General features: G+C 41.3%; 1 protein-coding gene across 1 annotated transcript in view; it reads left to right on the top strand.

Annotated features, from left to right (window-relative positions):
* Positions 1-213: 213 nt before the first annotated feature.
* Positions 214-24,401, top strand: part of COLEC12 (collectin subfamily member 12) — a 199,174-nt gene continuing 174,986 nt past the window's right edge. Inside the window, exons 1-2 of the mRNA XM_054583425.1 lie at positions 214-387; positions 19,311-19,361. Coding sequence (XP_054439400.1) covers positions 381-387; positions 19,311-19,361 — 58 coding nt within the window. The 5' untranslated portion in view covers positions 214-380. The remainder of the gene's footprint in view (positions 388-19,310; positions 19,362-24,401) is intronic.

Here is a 24,401-nt window from a genome sequence, read left to right on the forward strand (position 1 = left end):
GAACTTGGAAGGGCGAAAGCGAGGAGAAACACGGCTAGAAAGTGACAAGGCAGGGGAGAACGCAGGCCCGAGGGCTGGGCGGGCGCGGGAGGGCGCGAGAGGGGCGCGGGCGCGGCAGCCGGCGCGCCCCGGAGGGCCAGGGGGAGGGGCGCTGGCGGGCGCGGCGCCTCCCGCCTGGGGTGAGCGGCGCGCGCGTCAGCCCCGCGGCACAGATCGCCAAGCGGGGAGCGCGGGTCGGTGTCGGCGGCGGTGAGCGAGGGCTGGAGCGCTGAGGGCCGACGCGCGGCGCGGCTGCCATGGGTGCGCAGTGACTGCTGCTCAGCGGGAACTTCCTTGGCGGCGCGGGGCTCCCTGGCTAGCGGTGCGTCTCCTCCGTCACCATGAAAGGTAGGGCGTTGGCGGGACCGGGTGGGCTTCGGGCAGTGCGGGAGGGGGTGAAGGTGCGTCCCTGCGCATACCTTTTCGGGGTGGGGAGCCGGGTAAGAGCGGGCGCCGGGTTGGTGCGTGCACACTTGCGGCGCTTCGGCCTCCGGGGTTGGGTACGGCAGGAGTCCCAGAGTTTGGGATTCGGAAGTTTGCAAGTATTCTCCTTCCTATCATGTCTCTGCGAAACAGTTTGAAGCCTTAAGTCGTTGTTTATGGATTCCAGTTTCCAACTTTTTAATTGAAAAAAGATGCCGAGGAGAGTGGAGGTATCATCATTCCCTCGAGTCTGCTTTCCGCTCTGCGGTGCTCCCCACTCTCCAGGGTCCGTTTTCCTCCCCGGTCTTGCAGTTTCTCCATCCTAGAAGTCGATGTGCGGTCGGCCGGGTGTTTTCTCCTGGACTCGGGGATGTTCTCGGTGCGCCCTCCCCACATCTGGCAATGATTAGGTGCCCGCGGAGTTCAGCTGGCTCGGGAAATGCGTTTGGCATCTTTCTCCATGAGACCCACTCACTGGAAAATAACTGCCCGCGGTTCCACGTCTCCCTATGTGCCCGCCTGTGGAGTTGGTGTGCCCACGTGTATTCAGGGGTGACACAAACCATCCCGTTAATCGTCCTCTGGGCCGTGTCCCCTGCAGGCTGGTTGAGGGAAGTGTCAGATGTGACGTCCCTTTAAACAATCACAAGGGAAAGGGCTTTGCAGGGCAATCTTTAGTTTAGTAGAAATAAAAGGATTTGTCAGCAGAACCTTGATTTATATGTGAGATAAATAATTGCAGCGGGAGGCATCAGAGGGAATTGTTTGGGGATGGGCCGGCGTGTTGTATACACAGGACTCGAGTTCCTGGTTCCGTACTAAGATAACACATTTAAGCCCGGGTGCTGGGCTGATGTGAGGGGTCTGGGTGCGAAGTCCCTTGAGACCTCGGTGACCGAGTTTCCAGCCGCCTTCAACGTGAAGAGATTGCTCTGACTTGCCAGGGTTGTTGTCTGAGGGAGGCGCCTAGGGAGCCCCACACGGCTCCAGAAGTAACTTTGGGCTCTAAGTTTCTCTGAAGGCAGTTCTCGCTAAACACTCCATAGTGTATGTCCTACCAATTACGTCTCCTTCTGAGGCGTTACATCTCTACATCAGGAGCCCCTAGGAAGGGAGAGGACCGAACTGCAGGTAAAGAGTGGCCCGTCCCAGGGGAAGAGAAGCAGAAGATATGATACAACTTTCTGGCTAGAGAATTTCAAAACGCAGTGTGTGTTCCTCCCCTCTCCATCTCAGTTTCTCTTCTCTCATTTACATTTTAGGAAGCACGCACGTTGCTTAGCTAGCACTGATTAAAGGACCCTTCCAGAAAGGAAAGAGTACACATGGCCAGAAGTTACTCTGGGGCTCAGTTACCCTCATTTTAGGCAAAAGTTAGTCTTCTTGTTGCTGGTCACTGAAGCCAGTAGTTTTTGAACTCTTGGAAGGGTAAACCAGCCACTCACTCTTGTGGACTCCTAAACCCTGAAGATCGTCTTATGCTTTTGACTAGGTAAATGACTTTTTGCTGTTTGGATACTTAAGTGTAATTTCAAATCTGCAATAGAAAATACCTAAAAATTATAAACATATTTTTGTGAGATTTACACTGCATTCTAGATCAGCTTAAGAAGGCTCATTGCTTACCCCCTGCAGTCTGGACACTGCGTAAAAAGCCCAAAGTACCTTCTGCGCCCGTGGGGGAAGGGGGATCAGGGACTGGTGAATCCCTAGGCAGACTTGTCACTTTGAAACTCTTTTAAAAAATTAAATGTTCTGTAAGAGGTTTGCTTACCAACTATTGCCATATAGTTTACATTCTGTTGTCTGTCTGTTGAGGCGTGTAGCATAGGGGACAATAATAATTCTTAGTATCTAAGTGCCAGATACTATACTATACTATACTATACTATACTATACCCTCTCCAAGCACTCTGTCAATCAATCCTCTCAACAACCCTATGGGGTAGGTATTTTAACCCCCATATTTATTTATGCATGTATGTATGTATGTATGTATGTATTTTCAGAGAGAGGGGAAGGGAGGGAGAAAGAGAGGGACAGAAACATTGATGTGAGAGAGAAACATTGATTGGTTGCCTCTCGTACACGTCCTGACCAGGGACCAAACTGGCAACCTGGGCATGTTCCCTGACAGAGAATGGAACCGGTGACCTTTCACTTTGTGGGGACTCCCAACCAATTGAGCCACACCAGTCAGGGCTTAACCCCCACATTTCATATGTGGAAGCTGAGTCAAGAAGAAATAGGAATTGGCAATGAGAAGGATGGTAGTAGGCCTCTATAAAGACAAGCATTGCCAGTTTGCCTGTATTGCTTGGAAAGACCTAGGACACCAGATGTGATAAACTCTAGTGTAGACTAGAGGAGAATCTCAGACAACTAAACAGTCAAGTAACCCAAAGTTGGTACAGCAGCCAGAAAGGGGTGAGGCCAAGAAATTGGGCACAAGGTTTCTGAAGCCAAGCACAGAGTGCCTTTGTAGCCAAAAGGGAAAGCTGTCTTTACAAGTGGAATTATTTTGATAGTTTGCCATAGGTAAACAACCCAAAGATTTCCTTGGGTTTATGATTAGTGTCACAGTTATTAACTCATTATGCTTCAGAAAGGCAATGTTTCATTAGACTTTGATTTTCCTAAATGATAGATGTCAATGACAAGCCTTGCGAATTCTTCAAGTCAAAGTATTAACCTAAAACAGTCTTTAGCCAAATAGAAAATTAGTGGACACCTTAGAAGTTATAGAAGTTTATTTTCCAAAGCAAAAAATTAGCTCCTGTGCAAATCAGATGCCTTTTTAAGGTACGTATTTGACTTTCTAATTCTGATATTTATACTTCAGACAGTACCTTTTTAGTAACCCAGGCCATGTAATTTCATTGTCTGTCTTGAGCCACAGCGCCACCTATCTGTTGCATTCAGCAAATATCTGTCTCTTCTCTTTCCTCCACCCCTGGAGTCAAGTACCAAAATAATGACATCACTATATATTTTCCAGAAGAAAATTACTTACCCCATTGCTTCAATACTTGGAGTCTTCCAAACTGATTAAAACATGAAGTTGGTTTTAATTTACTTACAATTTCATTTTCAATTAGCTGTACTGCACTATAAATCTCATAGTTTTGGAAAAATACACTTTTTATGAAGGAATCTGAGTCCTCTAGAGCTAGGTCATTACTAAAGTGTCATTACTAAATCACATTCCTGTTTCTGAAAGTTGAGAATATTGGTGAGTTTCAGTGCAGCAGCACTTTCTGCTTAAGAGACGGCTGAAAACAACTACCAGCACATGGGACCACAGAGGCCCAAACCACTGTCATAATTTAACACAGAGAGGAGGTCGGTGCCATCAAAACATAGTGTTCAGCTACTTATTTTTGTGCTTTTAACATAAAAATTGCTGCAATCCTATTTGGCAATGATACTTTCAAAGTGCACTAAAAAGCAGTAGACTTCTACTTCCTGTTGTTTTTTGGAGGGGAGGGACCCTTGATCGCCTTGCTTTCTCAGTATCTCTTTTTAACAATTTTTTTAAACTACCATTTATGTTCAATATTATTTTTGTATTGGTTTCAGATATACAGCATAGCACTTAGACAGTCATATACTTTAGAGAGTGTTCCCCTAATATTTCCAGTACGTACCTGGCACCATACACAGTTATCACAATATTATTAACTATACTCCCTATTCTGTACTTTACATCCCCATGACTATTTATAGTTACCAATTTGTACTTCTTAATCCCTTCACCTTTTCACCCTGTCCTCCAACCTCCCTCCCCTCTTAGTATCTCTTTTAAGATTTCTTGTCCTTAACTGGGATAAGCAAACAAGTGTGTAAGAGCTGACTGCATTTATCATGGAAAGATTCAATGTTTTCTGAAGGGAAATGGAAACAAAATGAGGCCTTTTCCCCTTCAATGATTGGGAATTGGGGCTGCGCTTCCCCTGGAAGGCAAATTTACAATCTAATTATACTTTTAACTTTTCATTAGTTTGGGGATGCTTGACATTCTTAATCTGAGGTTTAATTATTGCTAAGTACGGATTCTTTTCTGTGGTCTCCGATGCAGTTTCCTAAGATTGTTCCCTTTCCCCACCCGCCTTTCCATGTGTCTCATCCACTGATAGTGACGTGAATGGGAAAAACTGGCAGATGATAACTTTCAAGTTATATCATAACGAGGTGTCTAATTTTCTGATTAATGCTTATTCTCATTAAAATATTACTTCAAAACAGTTGGTACAACTACTGCCAAAGTAAGTTAAGTAGCCCCTGAAGTATTAGTTCTCAGATGGGAAAATAGACATTTAAGTTTTGTGATAGAAAAAGTATGTTTTGCCTTGGGCCACCCCAGCATGTGAGTAATCTCTCAGGGGGCAAAGTCTGACACATGCGTCTCCCCATGGTGGGAAGAAGGTGTGGAGTTCTAGGAGAGGAAGCCCAGAGGGGTGGCAGACCCCAGCCTTCCTGCTGGCAGTATGTGGTGGGGATGCTTTGCAGCTTCAGCTAGTGAATCAGAGTGAAAAGGATCAGGTAGTGTGTGTGGGGGGCGGGAGGGGGGGCAGGCAGCATTCTAGGTCTTTGATGTAATTATCTGTGGAGAGCCTCTACCCCAGCCAAAAGGTCAGCTCCACCAGTCTGGTCCTGCCTTTTCCGTCTTTTGCTTGTCTGCCACTCTGAAGGCACAGCCTCTCTCAACTTCTGGAGTTCCTGCCTGTGGCCTTGAGGCAGGGAACAGGGTCATGTGTTGGAAGGTAAATGCCAAGGATGACGTTGATCTGTACTGTGGTTTGCACTTACAGCTTTTAAGGTATGGCTCATGGGCCACTTAATATCTGCATTTATTATTTTTCCCTTTTATAATAGCTAACATTATCAAGTACTTGCTATGCCAGGCTTTATTATGTCCTCTATTTTGCGGATAGGAAAACAGGGTCTGAGAGCTTGAGTTACCTGTCTCAGGGCACCCAGCTAGCTATTCATAGGGAAATTGGTATTTAAACACAGAGAGTCTGACTCCAGGATCCACATATTACACCTCTAGCCTAGCCTCCCTGGCCTACACCCTAATAATTCATTCATCACTTTGTGAAGTATCTACTCTGTGCCACACTCTGCCAGATACTGAGTGAGCAAGATAGAGAAGCTCCTACTGCCTGGACTCAGACCTATAATAACCTGGCATCAAAGGTCTGAAGAAAGCCCCCCACTAGAGGAGCTCTTGCACAGATAAAGCAGATTTCTGGTTTGCTTCCAGGTGCAGTGTTGATCTTTTAGGAGGTTTTGCTTATGGCTGATTGAATGAACGTGGATGGCCCACTGAAGCCATCAACTCTAAAAACAGCCCCTGAAGGACCCTTCTTGACAGGTTTACCATGAGACAAGAAACATTGTCAGAAGTGCCATTTTCAAGAAGACTGTAATCACCAAAAGGTGATCAGTAAAAATAAATAATTGTAAGTAAACATCTTAAACAAGGGATAGGGATGTATATAGGCATTCTTCATAGAAAATATTTATTTATTTAGTGCTGACAACAGTTTCCAAGCACAACAAGCATTCAGAGCTTAAAGGAGGTAACTTTTCATCAAGCAGTTATTTGATTTCTTTAAGTGAATGATATTTGAAGAGCACAAACCAATATAGTACATTGAAAAGGTCTTGCCAATTGCTTTTTAAAAAAAAAAAAAAAGATTTTGTTTATTTATCTTTAGAGAGAGGGGAAGGGAAGGAGAAAGAGAGGGAGAGAAACATCAATGTGTGGTTGCCTCTCATGCGACCCCGGACTGGGGACCCAGCCTGCAGGGACATAGGTGCTCTGACTGGGAATCGAGCTGTCGACCTATCATTTCTCAGGTGGTGCTCAGTACACTGAGTCACAATGGCCAGGGAGGTCTTGCCAATTGCTTAAGGAACCTTCGTAGTTATATAGCAGTGAAAGCCAATGTAAGCAGAAATTAGTAATCCCAAATTAAAATTCTGAAGAGATCCTAGGAGCTCTCTTAACCCCTGAATTTACCATGAATATTCAATCAATACTCTTAAAAATATAAAATAAATTTTCTCAATAAATTTTTCCCATGTGTTTTTCAACATGGGAGAAAGTTTAAAAATTAAATTTATTGGACTTGGATATATTAAATATGACTCCATATGCTTCCTGAGTGGCTTGGGCCTATAACTTGGTGTCACATGAAGTCATATTTGGTACCCTGGGAAGTTGGATATTTGACATTCTACATGAAAAACTAACTTGTCGTTGGTTCTGTGGAAGTAACCCAACTTGTCTGCTCCTCAGTCACTTCCTTGTGACATAGAAATATTAGGAAACTGATTGATATTTATATAACAATTTATTATTCAAAGGTAAAATAGCTGAACTTTATAGTTGAAAATACTACTTTAAAATATAACCATTTCATAAAATGTAATTATATGTACTGATACCAGGAGTTGAATCTGATGACATTAGTGTGATGGCAAGGAGCGTGGTCTCTGAACCAGAGGACCTGGTGACCACATGCAATTTACTTAACCGCTGGGGCCCCCGGTGTCCTCATCTGTCAAATGGAGGATAATAATGGCATCTACCAGATAGAGTAGTTTTGAGTTTAAAGAGGTTAGCATAGATCAATTGTTTGGAATGGTATCTAGCACTTAATGAGAACTCATGACATTTTAGTTGCTGTAATACTGTTATTATAACCTGCTGCTTCCTTCGGGCAGTAATGTAATTGCCCATTATGAACCATTTATGTTAAGTTAACCAAGTGATATAGTTTATACCATGAAGGCAAAAGTTCAGTTTGAAGTGAAAGTAATTTTCAAGTTATAAATGTGTTAAACTAACCTCAGAGACAGGAGGGGGCTATGTTCTCAATGAGAAACCGTGTTAAATTGGCCCATCTCCAGCTGCCATCACTGGTGGTGTCATTTTTGTTATACAGTAAAAAACGCAGCCCTCCCAAAAATCCAGAGACCGTATTTATAATGAAGTTTATAATTATAGTGAAATGGTTCTGTTTTCTCATTTGCTGTGGTAGTGGTATAAAGTTGATAAATACATGTAATTACATTTACTATAGCTAGGGACACTAATTTCCAGGAGCACTATTATTCAGGTGCCTGCTGGTAATGGTATAATATTTTTAAAGATTTGGATCTCAAATCCAGTGTCCAGTTTTATACAGTAATAATATGACATCAAGGAAGTAAAAATATAAAACTAATTTGTCTCTAAATAAATATTAGGTCATGTTATGTGTATGTATTTTTTAACCACATGACATCATGTCTATTTAATTGGTAGTGTGAATTTTCCATTAAACTGTCATATTTCTATTTTATTTATTATTTACAATGGGGCCACCAAGTCCTAATTAGCTTTCATTTTTCTTTATTTAGTATATTTAAATGTCTTCAAATGTTTGGTATAGCCTCTGTCCTGAAAGAGCTTGCAGGCTGGTAGCAGCATAAGACTTAGGCATAAACACCTGGAATCCAAAGTAGAGGTCAAATGTGCCTGAATGACTGGAGGAACCAGGATGAGAGGGTGACCTGGCTGAAGACAGGGTTATTTTCATTTGGAGGGAAGATTTAAGCCGATTCATTAACTTGAATTGTATTTCATATTTCAGGTTACATTACTCTTAATGGTAATTTAACAGTCTCTATAGAGGCAGATGGTGCATCAGAGCCACACTGAAACTGTCAAGTATGACATTTCAGTGTGAAAATGAAAGAAAATCCAATTCAAGGTGTTCTCCAACTTTGTCTCCTAAACACTATTTTTGTCCTTCATTTGTAATTAATTACAGTAAATTGCTTTGGCATATTTGTTTGGATAAACTAAATGTAAAGTTAACTGATTTGGAAACAAAACAGATGTATAAGGGTTTTTGTTGTTTTTTAACAAAGACCACTTATTTTTTCTGTGCCTCCATGGAAATGGATGGCATTAGTTTTTCTTGTCAAATGAGCCATGTATTTGAGTCCCTTCCAGGGCCTTTATATAATAAAATTTGAAACTGGTAGGTCCTCATCCTGACTCTGTTATTAACCTGACCAACATGCCTGGCTGAGAGGGTCCTCCACTAAAGAAAGGGAGGCCCATCACCTCTCCTGTAGTTACACATGAATGATGGATGTGGAGGTAGAAGTTTTGAGTGTCATATTTGTTTCTTTTTAAGTTGTTGAAGTTGGCTGCTAGAGGAAATCTAGTTTAGTCCCATTACCAATTTAAGAGTTACTTTTACTCTTATGTATCTCTTTGCCCTAAAAGCAAGGATCTGCTGTTTTTACAAGCATCAGAATTATAAATTGTGCCAGAATATGGAGTCATTTTATGTCTTTATAATTTTGACTCATAAAAACTATATCATTGAACCAAAAAGTAATCCTATTACAAAACACGAAACTCAGAAGCTAAATTATCAAAAATAAGTCTCTTGTAATATTTGGAATATTCTACAAGTATTTAAATAGCTACAAATTCCTTTATCCATTTGGAATAGGGTAGGGGGAAGATTTGGAGTTATTGAATGGAAGACAGATCTAATTACACCATCAAAAATATCCTGAACCTCTGACATTTTATTACCCTGCACTGAGCTCATTCACTGGCAGAATACTTAACAACTATGGCCTAGAGAGTAGGGCAACATGAAGTTTTGTATTTATAAAGCTATAAAACCAGGGCAGATATTATCCATACTGCTCTTAGGGTTAAATCAAGGTTAAAATATGTCTGTCTTCAATTTTTACAGCCCTAAATACATTTCAGTATGTTTTTTTCAATATTAAATAGCTATTTCAGTATCAATTAGCTATGGCCCAAATTGAACCCACCCTACCTATTTCTCTCTCCCTGCTGTTGCCCTCCCCCACATGCTACCTTCAGACTGGGGCTTTGTGTTTTTTGAAACTGGATGACTAAAGTAGTCCCTACCCAAACCTGAAGCTATCCCATATTTCACAAACATTCAAGTCCTGATATATTTATTTTGGGCCTTAAAGCATAGTAGCTGCTATCACTACCTCTGTCCCCCTTACTTAAATAAAAACAAACAAACAAAAAAACCACAAAAACAAAAAAAAAACTTTATATTTATTAAGCATCAATATGTATTAGGTGCTTTCCATCTACCAGTTCATTTTTCCCTCCCAACAATGTATGAGTGGAATTATTGGTCCTGTTCTACAGGAGACTGAGAGGAAGATGTGAGCTTATGTTGTCAGTACAAGGTAGAGCCAATCTTCAAACCCAGATCTTTAATCCCAAAGCCCAGACTTTGCCATTACACAGAGGGTGTTAACTAGCTGATTGGAAGCAATTACATATTTGAATTGTGGGTGGGACAATACTGTTTTGTTCTAACAATGATGACTCTACAAGAGCTGGGGCTGCAACAAGGTAGAAACAGTAAAGAGTAGCTGATGGATACGCTCACATGAATGACAGCACTGAGCTCAGCTTGGAAGAGAGTCTGTATTCAGCCTAGCCTCTGTCCAGAGTCCTACAGCCTGGCTCCTGAAAAAATCTTAACTTGCTCTGTTCATTCTGGCATTTGTTGGAATCTAACTTTGTACCAGATATTTAAGGCTGCATGTCCCAACTTTTTATTCTGTTGCCTTGGGTTGAATTCTGCATGCTGTCTCTTTGGAGAACAGGATGCCTTTTCTGGTCATCAGCATCTATTGGACTTGGGTGCTTTTCTTTATTTACCTGACTTCTATCTTCCATTACATTCTCTTGTTTGTTTTACTTTATTGATATCAATCCTAGAGTTGCACTGAGTTTAAAAGAGTCAAATAATATCACAGATTTATTATGAAAAATAGTTTCCCGCCCAACCCATCATCATTTCATCATTTTCCATTGAGAACATTTTTAGCTTTTTTTTTTTTTTTTTTTTGCATTTACTATTCTTTCAGTTATCCACTGATACCTAATAAAGCATCCCTAACCTTGTGGCTTAAAACAACAGCTATTTATTTATTCACAATTTTGCTATTCCTGTCAGGCTTGGTAGGATGGCTGGTTTCTACTTCTCAAGGGGTTGGCCAGGCTCGATGGCCTCACTCCCATGGCTGGAGCGTCAACAAGGTAGATGGGATGGCTGAGAGCTCACTAGTCCTTCTCTCCTTTCTTTCGTAGTCCCTCATCTTCCACCGATCCTCTCTCTCCACGTGGCCTCTAGCCCAGCAGGGCAGTTGGATCTTTCACATGGCAACTGACTGCCAAAGGGGTGAAAACAGAAGCTGAAAGGCCACTAAGGCATAGGCCCCAAGGTCAACCACTTCAGACACATTCTGTCAGCCAAAGCAAGTCACAGGGCCCTACCAGAATGAAGAGGAGTAGAAATGGACTTGCAGGTAGAGGGATGGAAAGAATTGTTGGTAGCCCTTTATGTTAGTGGCTCTTTATGCAGACATTCTCCCATGACCCATATCATGACCCACAAGTGATATGCTTATAGTACTCTTCCTCCTTCTTCTTCTTCTTCTTCTTCTTCTTCTTCTTCTTCTTCTTCTTCTTCTTCTTCTTCTTCTTCTCCTCCTCCTTCTCCTCCTTCTCCTCCTTCTCCTTCTTCTCCTTCTTCTCCTTCTCCTTCTTCTCCTTCTTCTTCTTCTTCTTCTTCTTATTATTATTATTATTATTATTATTATTTTGGCTTTAGGCATTATATGTTGACTCCCCTTTAGAGAAGATGAAGATTTAGTTCTCTCAGTCTCCATCTAACAACCCTCATGGACACCCATTGCCCTCCATCGTCCCAATATAGTTGTGCCCCCATCTCGATTAGATCAATATTTAGTGTTTGCATTATTACAATGATGTAAATGCTATTCACAGCTGATTCATATTTCTTTCTTGTGTAACATTGTTTCCCCTGGAATTAATAATCCCCTTCTTTCGTTTGTTTAGCTTCTTTCTGCATATGCATATGTCACCATTCATCTCCAAGTCTCTTTCACTTTCCTAAATCACTATAAAATGTATTCAGACATATTAGGTATTCTCTAATTTTTATCTTCTTGGAGCATTCTTTCCAGGAGACTTCTGACCTACTCAGGATTAGGGTTAAGGTTAGTTAGGGTGTATACATGCACAACACACACACATCTTCCTGGGTTCCTGTTTTAGTGGAATGCATTCTCCAACAACTGCCTGAAAACAATGTGTATGAGGGGTACATTTTTGGAGAATCTGTAAGTCTGAAAAGGTCTTTCTATTACTTCCTCATTTAATTGAGAGATTTCTGTGCTGGAAATAATTTAGTCTTAGAATTTTGAAGACACTGATCTATTTTCTTTCAGCTCCAATTTGCTGTTGAAAAGTATGAAGCCATTCTTTTTATTTATTTACCTTTATTCTTGTGGCAGCCTTTTTTTTTTTCCTGGGTGGAAGATGTTAGGATTTTTTTCATCCTCAGTGTTGTGTGTAATTTTGTGACAACATGTAGATCTTGGAGCAGATTTCTTTCTGCTGTGCTGAGAAGTGATGGGCCCTTTCATTCTGGAGATGCCTGTCCTTCCGTACTGGAAGATGTTGTTTGATTTCTTTCTCTGTTTTTTTTCCTCTGTTCTTTTTCCTGTTACGTGAATATTGGGCCGCCCCCGACCCCCTTAACTGACTCTCTAATTTTTTTCTTGTCTTTACTCTTTGCTATTTATTTGTGTTTTTTCCACTTTCTTGAATATTTCAATTCTATTTCTCAATTCTTCTATTAAGGTTTCATTTTTGTAATCATATTTTTATTTTCTAAAAGTTTTTTATTTTTCTCTGATGGTTTCTTTTTTATTTTTTATCATTTTATTTATTTAAATTAAATTTATTGGGATACCATAGCTTAACAAGATTATATAGATTTCAAGTGTACAATTCTATGATACATCATCTGTATATTGCATTAGGTGTTAATCACCCAAAGTCAAATCTTCACACGTGTGTGAGATATAAAACTGAAAGTAACAAATGAAAAATAAGAAAACGGCAACAAAGAAACCCCTCATAGATACAAACAACTGTATAGTGGTTACCAGAAGGAAAGGAGGTGGGAGGATAGTAAAGGATAAAGGTGTCGAATATATAGTGATGGATGATGGTTCCTTTTAATAGCATCCTGTTATTATTTTATGGATATATCATATTCTTTTATCTCCATAAAGATATTAATGGTAGGATTATTTTTGAAGTTTTTATCCTACATAATGTACATTTCTTCCAGATTATTTTGTCTGGTTTCTTTATTTTCATCTTTGTCTTTTCATGTTAGAGACTTTGTCAGATGTCTGGTGATCCTTCTCTGTCTTCTCATACATAAGGGTGGAGCATTATAAAGGTTAATTAGAACCTCTGGCTCACATTCTACCATGTGAGGACACAACAAGAAGGCGCTGTCTGCAAACCAGGACAAGAGTCCTTACCAGAAACAGACCATGCTGGCACCCTAATCTCAGACTTGTACTCTCTAGAACTGTAAGAAAATAAACTTCTGACACTTCTGGCCAAGATGGAGGCGTAGATAGATACACTCTTCCTCCTCACACAACCAAAAGAAGGACAACAACAAATTTAAAAACAAAAAACAACCAGAACTGCCAGAAAATTGAACTGTATGGAAGTCCGACAACCAAGGAGCTGAAGAAGAAACATTCATCCAGACCGGTAGGAGGGGCAGACACAGGCAGCCGGCGCAGAGAGGACCTGAGGTGAGGCGGCAGCTGGTGGACCAGGTGGTCCCATATTTGAGTGCAGATAAACTGCGAGGAACAGCTGGGGAGTGAGACAGACTGTGCAATCCAGGGTTCCAGTGCAGGAAGAGAAAGCCTCAAAACCTTTGGCTGTAAAAATCTGTGGGAGATGCAGCAGAGGAAAACTCCCAGCCTCACAGGATTGTTCGTGGGAGAGACCCACAGGGTCGTAGAATGTACACAAACCAACCCGGGAATCAGCACTAAAAGGGCCCAATTTGCTCGTGGGTAGTGGGGGAAGTGACTGAAAGCCTACCAAGAGCCAGCAAGTGGCCTTGTTCCCTCTCAGACCGCTCCCCCACATACAGCATCACAACCCAGTGACTTGGGTTGCCCTGCCCTGGCAAATACCTAAGGCTCTGCCTCTTACAATGTAACAGACATGCTGAGACAAAGAAATATGGCCCAAATGAAAGAACAGATCAAAGCTCCAAAAATAGAACTAAGCGATGAAGAAATAGTCAACCTATCAGAGGCACAGTTCAAAACACTGGTAATCAGGATGCTCACAGAATTGGTTGACTGTGGTCACAAAATGGAGGAAAAAGTGAAGGTATGCAAAGTGAAATAAAGAAAAATTTACAGGGAACCAAGAGTAAAGCAAAGGAAACCTGGACTCACATCAACTCTTTGGAGCAGAAGGAAGAGATAACCATTCAACTAGAACAGACTGAAGAAAGAAGAATTCAAAAAAAATGAGGGCAGGCCTAGGAACCTCCAGGACAACTTTAAAAGTTCCTACATCCAAATCATAGGGATGCCAGAAGGAGAAGAGGGAGAGCAAGAAATTGAAAACTTATTTGAAAAAGTAATGAAGGACCACTTCCCCCAACTGGCAAATGAAATAGGCTTCTAGAAAGTCCAGGAAGCTCAGAGAGTCCCAAAGAAGTTGGACCCAGGAAGCACACACCAAGGCACATCACAATCACATTACCCAAGATTAAAGATGAGAGAATCTTAAAAGCAGCAAGAGAAAAGGAGATAGTTCCCTACAAAGGAGTTCCCATAAGACTATCAGCTGATTTCTCAAAAGAAGCCTTGCGGGCAACAAGGGGCTGGCAAGAAGTATTCAGAGTCATGAAAGGCAAGGACCTACATCCAGCAAAGCTAGTATTTAGAATGGAAGGGCAGAGAAAGTGCTTCCCAGACAAGGTCACGCTAAAGGAGTTCCTCATCACCAAGCCCTTATTATATGAAATGTTAAAGGGACTTACCTAAGAAAAATAAGATCAAAACTATGAACAGTAAAATGACAACAAACTCACAACTTATCAACAACTGAACCTAAAAAAAATGTGAACTAAGCAAACAACTAGAACAGGAACAGAATCATAGAAATGGAGATCAGAGGTGGGGGGAGAATGGGGGAAAAGGTACAGGGAATAAGAAGCATAAAGAGCAGGTACAAAATAGACAGGGGGAGGTTAAGCATAGTATAGGAAATGGGGAAGCCAAAGAACTTATATGTACGACCCATGGACATGAACTAAGGGGTGGGGGGAATGTTGGTGGGAGGGGGGTACAAGGTGGAGGGGAATAAAGGGGAGAAAAAAATGGGACAACTGTAATAACATAATCAATAAAATATATATGTGAAAAAAATAAACATGTTGTTTAAGCCAAAAAAAAAAAGGAATCTCTTTGTTTTGGTTGTTTTTGTTAACTGTGATTGTCAGTCTAGGCTGATCTTGTTGCCCTGTTCTGATGGGGACCTCCTGGAATCAGGATCCTTTTTTTTCCCAGGAAGAATCTGCCAATCTTTAGCACAGTGGGTACAGCTTGAGTTGGAAAAGTGGACCAACTGAACATTTAGTATGTAAACTTTGCCTTTTTCCCTGATTTCATTATAGTTCCCCTCATCCCAGCTGTTTCTGGTGTCCTCAAGATTTGAAACCTTACTTTTAACTTCTCAGAGTAATAAACTTTTGATCTGTTGTGAAAAAAGAGAGACAGTCACCCACCTTGTGGGGAACCTTGGAAGTCTAACTGCTTTTTTTCTTTACACACCAAACAAATCATCCACTTAAGGTGTGTTATACAGTATTTGTTTTATATATATTCACAGGTTTTGCAATCATAATTACAGTCAACTTTAGAACATAATTATCGTGCCAAAAAGAAACCCCATACCATTTATTGTCACTTGTTATTTTTTCCCCAAACCCCCAGCCCTTAGGAAATCTTTAATCTGCTTGTTGATTCTATGAATTTGCCTAATGTAGAGATTCCATATAAATGGAATCATACAATATATGGTCTTTTGTGACTGACCTCTTTCACTTAGCATAATGTTTTTAAGTTTCCTCCCTGTTATAGCATGTAACAGTATTCCATTCCTTTTTAATTGCTGAGTAACAGTTCAATGTATGGATATGCCACAATTTGTTTATTCATCCATTAGTTCATGAGCATTTAGCCAGTTACCAAGGAAAGTAAAAAATAAAATAAAATTAAATTAAATTAAAATCATATTTTTAAATAGGCAAGCAAAAGACATTGTAGCTCATAGGTATTAAAGTGAAAATGCTGAAGTACAGCTGTGGAGGCTAAGAAAGTCTGTGCTTATAGTTATAACTCAAATTAAACACATTTTGCTATTTAGTATGTGAAGGTTACCTCTTTCCTGCAGACAAACTGCAATCAGAGAAGGGATCAAATTATGGCCACTGCAGAACTAAGAGGCCTTAAATCTTAACCAAGTCCTTGGTCATGTAGGAGTGTAGCTGTTACGTGGTAACAAGTTGTTAAAATTATATATTCTCGAGGGAGAATATCCTTATTTGAGTATATCACCTTTGGAGGCTCCCAAAACTATAAAGACAACCTGGGACACACGTAGCTTGGGTCTACACAGTGTGAGGAAAAGGTTTTGAGAACAGAAAATGACGTTGCAGATAATATGAGGTTGGTTGTCTTCCTCAAACCTGTTTGTCAGCCATTGGGGCTCTATCATTGCATTTTGCCTTCTAACATGTCCAGGCATCAGCAACACCTGTCGTCTCATTCGTTCTCCTGTGCCTCTTATAGCCTGATGTGGGTTCTCCATAGTCACAAGCCCCATCAACTCTTGCTCTTCCTTATTCTCAATTCCTTAAATGCCCAATTCCATCATCAGCCTGACTTGGCTGTTTATCAATTGAACAGCTGGGAAAATTTGGAGTTCTTGGGGACACTAATGCCAATGAACTATTATGTTAAGTGTTACCTGCCCAACTCTACAGCTTTTAAGGCTATTAAAATGGATTCTAAGGTCAACTTTTGAAAGCACTGAGTAAAACAAGGGTAAACAAATTTCTCAGCACTTCTCAGAGTCTCTAATAGTTCAAAACCCATTATAAATTTCTAAGAAAGAGATATAGTATGCAGTGTTTCCCAAATTCTCTTTTGAACTCCAAAGAAAAAAATATTAAAAAAGACTGATTTAAGAGACTACTCACCCTGGCCAGTGTGGCTTGGTTGGCTGGAGCGTCATCCAGTAACCCAAAAAGTCTTGGTGATCCCCTGTCAGGGTGTGTTTGGGAGGCAGTCCATCAGTCTTTCCCGTATGTCAATGTTTCTCTCTGTCTCCCTTCCTCTCTCTCTGGAATCAATGAGTATATCATTGGGTGAAGATGAAAAAAAAAGTTCTCTGAGACCTTCCCAATAATCCCTGTCAGACGTTATTTGTGATACTTTACTTGTACCTCTTATGTCTCATGATTTTCTATATAATTTTAGAGTTGGATGAGATTGAAATTTGTATTCTTTTTTCTCTTTTTTTGTTGTGTTTTTGTCATTGTCAGTTAGCTCCCCCCCCCCCCCCCCCCACCCCGCCTGCCCCTAATAGCTACTATAAGACTTCCTAATTCTTTTTGGATGAGGATTAAGACAAGAAGCAGAAGATCCTCCCTCCTTGAGTCCTATTAGGGGGTTGTCTCTAATGCCTTTGTTTTCTTGAACCCCCTAATGATTTGGGTATGTTAATTTGGAAGGCAGAGCTGAACTGCTTTAATAACAAAAATATGAGGCATTTGAAGTTCCCAGGGAAATTTCAGGAAGGAGAGAGGAGTCAGTCAGACTAAATGCTGCATGGGAAAAAGATCAGAGAGGAAAAAGAAAACAAACAAACAAACAAACTAATGGTGGGCCTGCTGAAAAGAAGCTTTGGGGGAGAACAGAAATATCCAATGGGAAACTTTAAGCTGTTTGCTGTTGGGGGATGCAGCATAATCTGCTCTCTTGTTTTCATTGTGTAATCTTCAGTGATGCCTCCTTGGCCCACAACATTTGCATGTGAGTAGATTCTTATGCAAACTTGGCACAGGAGAGAAAGGACTGGAGCTGGCAGGGGAAGCTAACGACTGGGTGGCATTGTTACCTATAATCACGTCTCATCAACTCCCCTAGGCTGTACGCATTTACTGAATGAATAGGTAAATGCATGGATTTCTAAGCAGAGGCAGCAGACAAGGATTTCTCTTTAACTGAGACTAGAACTAGTTGCTCAGCCATTGATATAATTATTTAGTAAAGTAGGCATATAGAGTAGGGGATTAATATGTATTTGTTGAACTAACCAATTACTGAGTCAGTGAGAAAGGTGCTGTGTTCTTCGTTGTAAGCATGTTCTTCCATGTAGAAAGAACTAAACTTTAATTCTTGATATCAGAAGACTAATTATGAACACCTGGCTTTCTAGATTCCAAACACTATCTCTCCCCTGTTCTCTGAATAAGAAAACAAGGGTAAAATACAAAGCTATCACACTTTTCCATTCTCTTATTAGAGGAAATTGCTTTCTTACATGTGTTTTCATGGCACTTCATAACAAGCTAATGTCCTAAGGCTCACCACATTGTATTACACATATCTTACATCTTTGGTTTCTCCATAACACTTCAAGGTTCAGAAATAGCCAGGCTCTGTGTCCTCTATGGGAGCTAAAAAGATGATTACAGAGGCTTTATCTTCCCCCAACTTGCTTCTCTTTCTTGAAAGTCTGTCAGCTTCTTGAAGGAAGAGACCATGTCTCCCCCACTTCTGAAGTCCTGCTGCCTTGCAGTCTCTACTTCATAGTAAGTCCTGAATCAGTGCTTTTGAAATGAATTGCTTGTAGGGAGAAAGCTGGGTGCAGTAATGGTGACTAACTCAAGAATAATTAGGGCTCCCTGGAAAGGCCTGGTCTTGACTCCTTTAGTTGTCATAAATTGCACAGTTAATTGCCAGAACCCACTCCTGGTAGGACTGTAAAATGAGATGTTCTTTATTGCTATGATAAGGAATTGCATCATGTTCACATTAGAAAGGGGATTTAGGCGTCTTTGGTAGAAAGCTTGGCTGATGTAACATCTCTCATTTCCACAATGGCTCTTAAATTTAGGAATTCGCACACAAGGCTGTCTTTGGAAGTGCATTTACTGGGAAGCCATCTGTCAGTCCCAGTTATCCAATGGAAGGAGAATAGGGAAGGATTTGATTGTCATCGCAGGAGTCATACTGGGCTCCTGAGATGCCACAGTTAGTAGAAGAGATGACACAATGCTCAGCATCTGAATGGAAGAGCTGGAGGCCCCACCCATCACTTGAAGATAAATTAACTCTTTGGCTAGTTAATTATTCAGCCATTCATTCAACAAAATTTATTAAGCCCCTGCTGTGTGGTAGGCACCATCATAAGTACAAGGGATCTACTCTTAAAGCAAGACAGAAGAAGTTCCTGCTCACAGGACTCATGATCTCTCTCTCTCTCTCTCCCTCTCTCTCTCTCTCTCTCAAACACACACACACACTCCCCCAGATTAGAATATCAGAAAGTAATATTAAAATAAGGTGGTATGGCAGGCAATGGCTAGGTGGGGGTTGGGAAAGGCATCTTAAAAATGTCTTAGTTTAGTTGAGACCTGAATTGGGAGGAGTCGCGTGAAGAACTGGAGGAAGACCCTGTGGTCTTTCGCAGGCAGCATGGTGTGTTCCAGGAGGAGAAGGAGAGCCACTGTGATGAATGGAGGGAGGAGCATATGGAGATCGCAGCCAATGAGTCCCGCACTGACCCTGCACTTCCAGGCCTTACCCCGGTTAATGCCGTGTCTTTTCTTCTCCTGCAGACGACTTTGCAGAGGAGGAGGAGGTGCAGTCCTTCGGATACAAGAGGTTTGGTGAGTTCTAACAAAGTTCTTTCCTTCTCCGTGACTGATCTGGGATACAGTAATAAGGCCATTGCCAGACTTTTGACACACATGAACAAATGTGGCACTGAGGCCCAATTTTGATGGGAAATTGAGTTTCTGTATAATAGGTGGATGATTTCTCACCACGCCGAGGGCAGTGGAACAGAAGCTGTGCTTAGGCCTGGGATGCTTGTGGGGTTTGCTGACAATAAACCAGATGGCTTAATAGACAAAACATGGTGAGGAAAGTAAACCTGTAACATGACAGGAGCAAAAATACATAGAATTTCTCTGTTTTGATATTTAGAAAACATCTTTCTTTTTTACCTCAGACCCCATGCTCATAACTCAGTCAATATTAGTAGAGAGTGAGAAGGCTTTTTCTAGAAACCCAGTTAGACACAAATGCTCTGTGGTAGGCTGGATAAGGGCCCCCAAAATGTCCACACTATAATCCTTGGGACTTGAATATTACCTTGTATGGTAGAAAGTGCTTTGCAGACATGATGAAGTTAAAGAGCTTGAGATGGGGAGTTATCCTGGGTTACCTGGGTGGGCTCTAAATGCAATCACAGGTGTTCTTATAAGAGAGATGGAGAGGGAGAGCTGACTGCCTCGAGGAGAAGGCAATATGATGATGAAAGCAGAGACTGAAGTGACATGTCTAAAGGTGGAGGATGGTGCCATCCACCAAGGAACACAGGTAGCCACTAGATGCTGAAAAAGGCAAGGAAGTGGATTCTCTGCTCAGAGCCTCTGGAGAGAGTACAACCCTGCCAATATATGATTTCAGTCAGCTGAAGCTGATTTCAGACTTGTGGCCTGTAAAATTGTAAAAGAAAAATTTTGTGTTCTAAACTACCACATTTGTGGTAATCTGTTGAAGCAGCCGTGGGGAAATAATACATGTTCCTCTGCCTCCTAGTCTGCTGCACACGGGGGCTCTTCGCTTTGACTGTGCTTTTCATACCCTGCAATTTGGCTTTGAACTGCCAGTAAACATTGCAAAGTTCCAAAGATAGTTCAAGGCAACTGAGGTTTTCTGTCCAGCTTGTTTCTGTGCCTTGGCCAGAGGAAATGAAGAAGGATGGAGAAGAAGAGAGAGAGAGAGAGAGAGAGAGAGAGAGAGAGAGAGAGAGTGTGTGTGTGTGTGTGTGTGTGTAAGAGAGAGAGAGAGACAGAGGACAGAGAGACAGAGAGAGACAGAGAGAATATGAAAGAGAATGAATCTACTTCCTGTTGCTTAAAAAAAAATCCTGGCTGGACTTTGATTCACGTTAACAACCCCCAGCTGCTCTGGCTCCCTCATTGCTTTAGCATTTTTCCTTCTGGACACACACTAATGTGTTTCTTTCTGGGAAAAGATAGGGCTTTAAAATGGGAGTGCAGAGGTGCCAAGCCCAGAGCTGCCCCATTCACATGCTGGCAGAGTGGTTTATGCTCAGTGCTTTCTTCCCTCCTCCATGGCACTGTTCTGTAGCTACATGATCACATATTTTTGGATGGTACCCTGTGCTCTGTTTTCCTGTGGATGGTTCATTGAAGGTGGTGGCAGGAGTGAAGATGAAACCTAGACTTACAAAGGAAAGGAAAACAAAAATGAAAGGCAGAAATAAAGAAGAAAACCAAACTTGTCAAAATAGGGCAAAGGAAATGTGGACATGCCTACATATTTTGGAAATCAGTAGCTTTCAAATCTGCAGTTGGAAATCAGTAGAGGTATGAAGAATCAAGAGAAAAGTTTTCTTTAAAAAGAGTGACCTTTAGAGAAATGTTGTTTAAAATTTGACGATCATGTAACTAGCTCGATGGGTGGGGATTTGGTGAGAAAAAAAAAGACACAAAAAATAATAAGTTGCGGAAAGGATTTACTGTATGATGGTTAAATGATAGCTCAGAGGGATGTGAAAATAACTTACAAATACTGGACAGCAAAAGCAGAGAGGAGTGAAGAGAATGATACCAAGTGGCACAAGTAAGAGAAAGGGATGAAATTAAAAGAAAACCATGGAATAGGCTGTGAAAGAGTTGTTCTGATGTTGAGAATTCTTGGATTCAGCTTTTAGACAAAGTGATGGATATCCAGCTTAGGGGTAGAGTAGAGTTTTGGAGATAGAAGAGCCTTTGAGATCATTTAAACCAGCCTTAATTTTACAGACAAGGAAGGTGAGACCCAGATAGATTAAGTTCTTCTCAAGCAAGTTAGCTGGAGCTGGGGATAGATGCTGGGTCTTCTAACTCCCAGGCCAGAGGAGTTTTGGGGAAGGGTCCAGCAGTAACATGGAGTTGACCTGTCAACTTCTGTGTCCTAGAGTCAGAACTCTAATGTGGACTGGAGACCCTGTCTGGTCCCATCAAGGGGGCCTCATCACTTTTGCAGGACCTAGGACTCTGGACCTGGGTTTATAGAAGATAAATGGGTTTTCAGTTCCTAAGGAGTGGCCAGAGCTGGTCATTGAAAATAGCAGAACCCAAGAGCCCATCCCTTCAGGTATGGTTAAACTCTAACCATTAAAGGAGGTGGTAGTGAGAGTATCCAGAGACAGGACAGCCCTGCAGGCACTGTTCCTACTTACTCTTGTGACTTGAAACCAGTTACTTCAGCTCCGGGGCCTCAGGTGCTGCATCTGTCCATTGAGCAGTGACACCTGCCAAAGTAGGCAAGTCTACCTGGCAGCCTTTTGTGAGACTAAGAGAGACACCAGATTGATAAGTGCCTTGAAGGTGCAGGACTATGGGAAGAAAGGTGATGTGATCATTCTCCTGAGCTTCAGGGCTGTCATCACTTTCTGGATGTTTTGGTGTAGCTGCTGCTGAATATCAGAGTGTGACAAGTCTGAAACCTCATTCCTGAAGAGATATAAAGTGTGATTTACCTCCAAATATGGTGATATTGTTGGCTTTTATTTTTCCAGAGATAGACTGGATAGCATATAGTGTTTAGTGATTGTCTCATTTTCAGTATGTCTCGTTAATGCGAGTACAATGATAACAACCTGAATTTAAGGTCCAGATGAACCAGAGATTAATTATCCATAGGACAGTGGAGCCACTGTTTTAGCAAATTGCTACCTGGTGGCTTATTTCCATAGTTATTCATACATGGTTATTGAGAAGGATTTGCTACATAAAGTCAGGGCTGTTTACATTATAATAGTGTGCTTTTTAAAATTCAATACAATATTACAATGAAGAGCAAAACAGGTAATCTTCTCTGGTGATCTAGCGTAGTATTATTTTGGGACAGACAGCCCCTGTCTATTCAGCAATTCATCGTGGTACTTTGGTCTCAACCAGATCTTCTCTTTTTCTTCAGCCTCTCTATACGCCAAGCTTGTTAACCCCTTCCCCAAAGTTCTGGGCATGTGTCTGAAGAAGAGATGGAGTTAAATATAATGGGTTTGCCACTTATTTTCTCCTCTTACCAAAGCTTTAATGAGGGAATATTTTGAACAGTTAATGAAGTGAGCATTTTCAAAATTTAATCAGGTTCTGAGGGTCAGTGTTTCCTGGCCTCAGTATGCAGAGCTAATTAATTCGGGATGTAGCTGTAGTTACAGTGTGGCAGAGTTCATTCTCTGGAACAGGAGGTACCAGTATATAAATTTTTATTTTGTGTAGATAGAATATGATACATATGACAATGATATCCTTCTGTTTATTTCTCAGTTACCGTTTTCTTCAAAAATAGCACACAGGGCTCTGGAAGTCTTTATTGTTATAGTTAGCAGAAAGAAAAAGACAATTAGTTAATATTCTAAGGGATTAATATATACATTTGTGATAACTTGATCCACATTTCTTCTAAAACCTTCTGATTAGTTCTATGATTAACATGAGTGCATTCAAATTTTTTAAAACAATTTTTTTCATTAAAATCATAGGGAGTAAGAGGAAAGAAAATATCATTTAAGGTCCAAGGGATAAGTGCATCAAAATTCACAGGAGAAGAGGAGAATGTGGGAAAAGGGGTGAGGAGTTCCAGATCCTACCCTTTAACCCAGATAGACATGATTATAACAAATCTAGCTCACATTCGTGTATCACTTTAATCTTACCAAAGGACTTACAAATGTATATTTCCTTCACAACAACTCCATGAGGCCAGCAGGCCAGGTCACCTTTCCCACTTGATGGCTGCTTTTCATCTTTTCTGGGACAGTGGGGGACAGTGATTATGTGGATGCTGGAACCACGTATGTGCTTTTGGATCTGAGTTCCAGAACTCACCAATTCTGTGTCCTTGGGAACATTGTTGTTTAAAATGGTAAAGTCTCGTACTAGGCCTACTTCATAGGGGCGTTGTGGAATTAATTGTGGTGCTGAATCGGCATAGCACCTGGCACATGTGAGCACCCCATACATGATATTAGGCTCTTCCCGCTTCAACTGTTTTGTCCTGCCGCTTGAACATGGTGTCTAGGATTTAGTAGGTCTCTGGAACTTTCTGATTTGAAGAAGCCTCCTGGACTCTTGTCCCATCACACCCCCTGCTTTCCTGCTAAGAACTGAGAGAGGCAATAGGGCCTGGGGACAGTGGCTGTCTACCTCTGTCCCATGGCAGGCAGTGGTGGATCTGATGGCAAGCAATACCTGGATGTCCTGGGCCCTCCTTTGAGTCTGCTCTGCCCCTTTCTGTGCTGAGCAGGTGGGGACAGACCACCTTGGTTTCACTGGTTGCATTGGAGTCTCTTGTGTTGTCTTTGGAAAATAATAGGATGTCCAGAGTTGGAATGATGGAGGAGCAGGAGATACATGGTTCCGCCTATGACAATCACCGGCAGACTTAAGGGTCCACAGTGAGCAGCAGGGGGCAGCTGAAAATATTTGTTGTTTATATTTGACATAATTGCTTCCTTGGGGCACAGCTATAGGGGCTATTTATAGCTATAAAGGAAAAAAAAAGATCTGAAAAATCGCAAACTGTGAAACAGCAACAAAAAGTAAAAGGAAGCATTCTTCCATGGAGTAGAATTCGTCTTTTGTGAAAACTAAGTGGAAAAATTGTAAGAGAACTACAAAAAAATT

Source organism: Pteronotus mesoamericanus, unplaced genomic scaffold (genome assembly GCF_021234165.1).
Source record: "Pteronotus mesoamericanus isolate MK-2021 breed Mesoamerican mustached bat unplaced genomic scaffold, CSHL_Meso_final contig_74, whole genome shotgun sequence".
Classification (NCBI taxonomy): domain Eukaryota; kingdom Metazoa; phylum Chordata; class Mammalia; order Chiroptera; family Mormoopidae; genus Pteronotus; species Pteronotus mesoamericanus.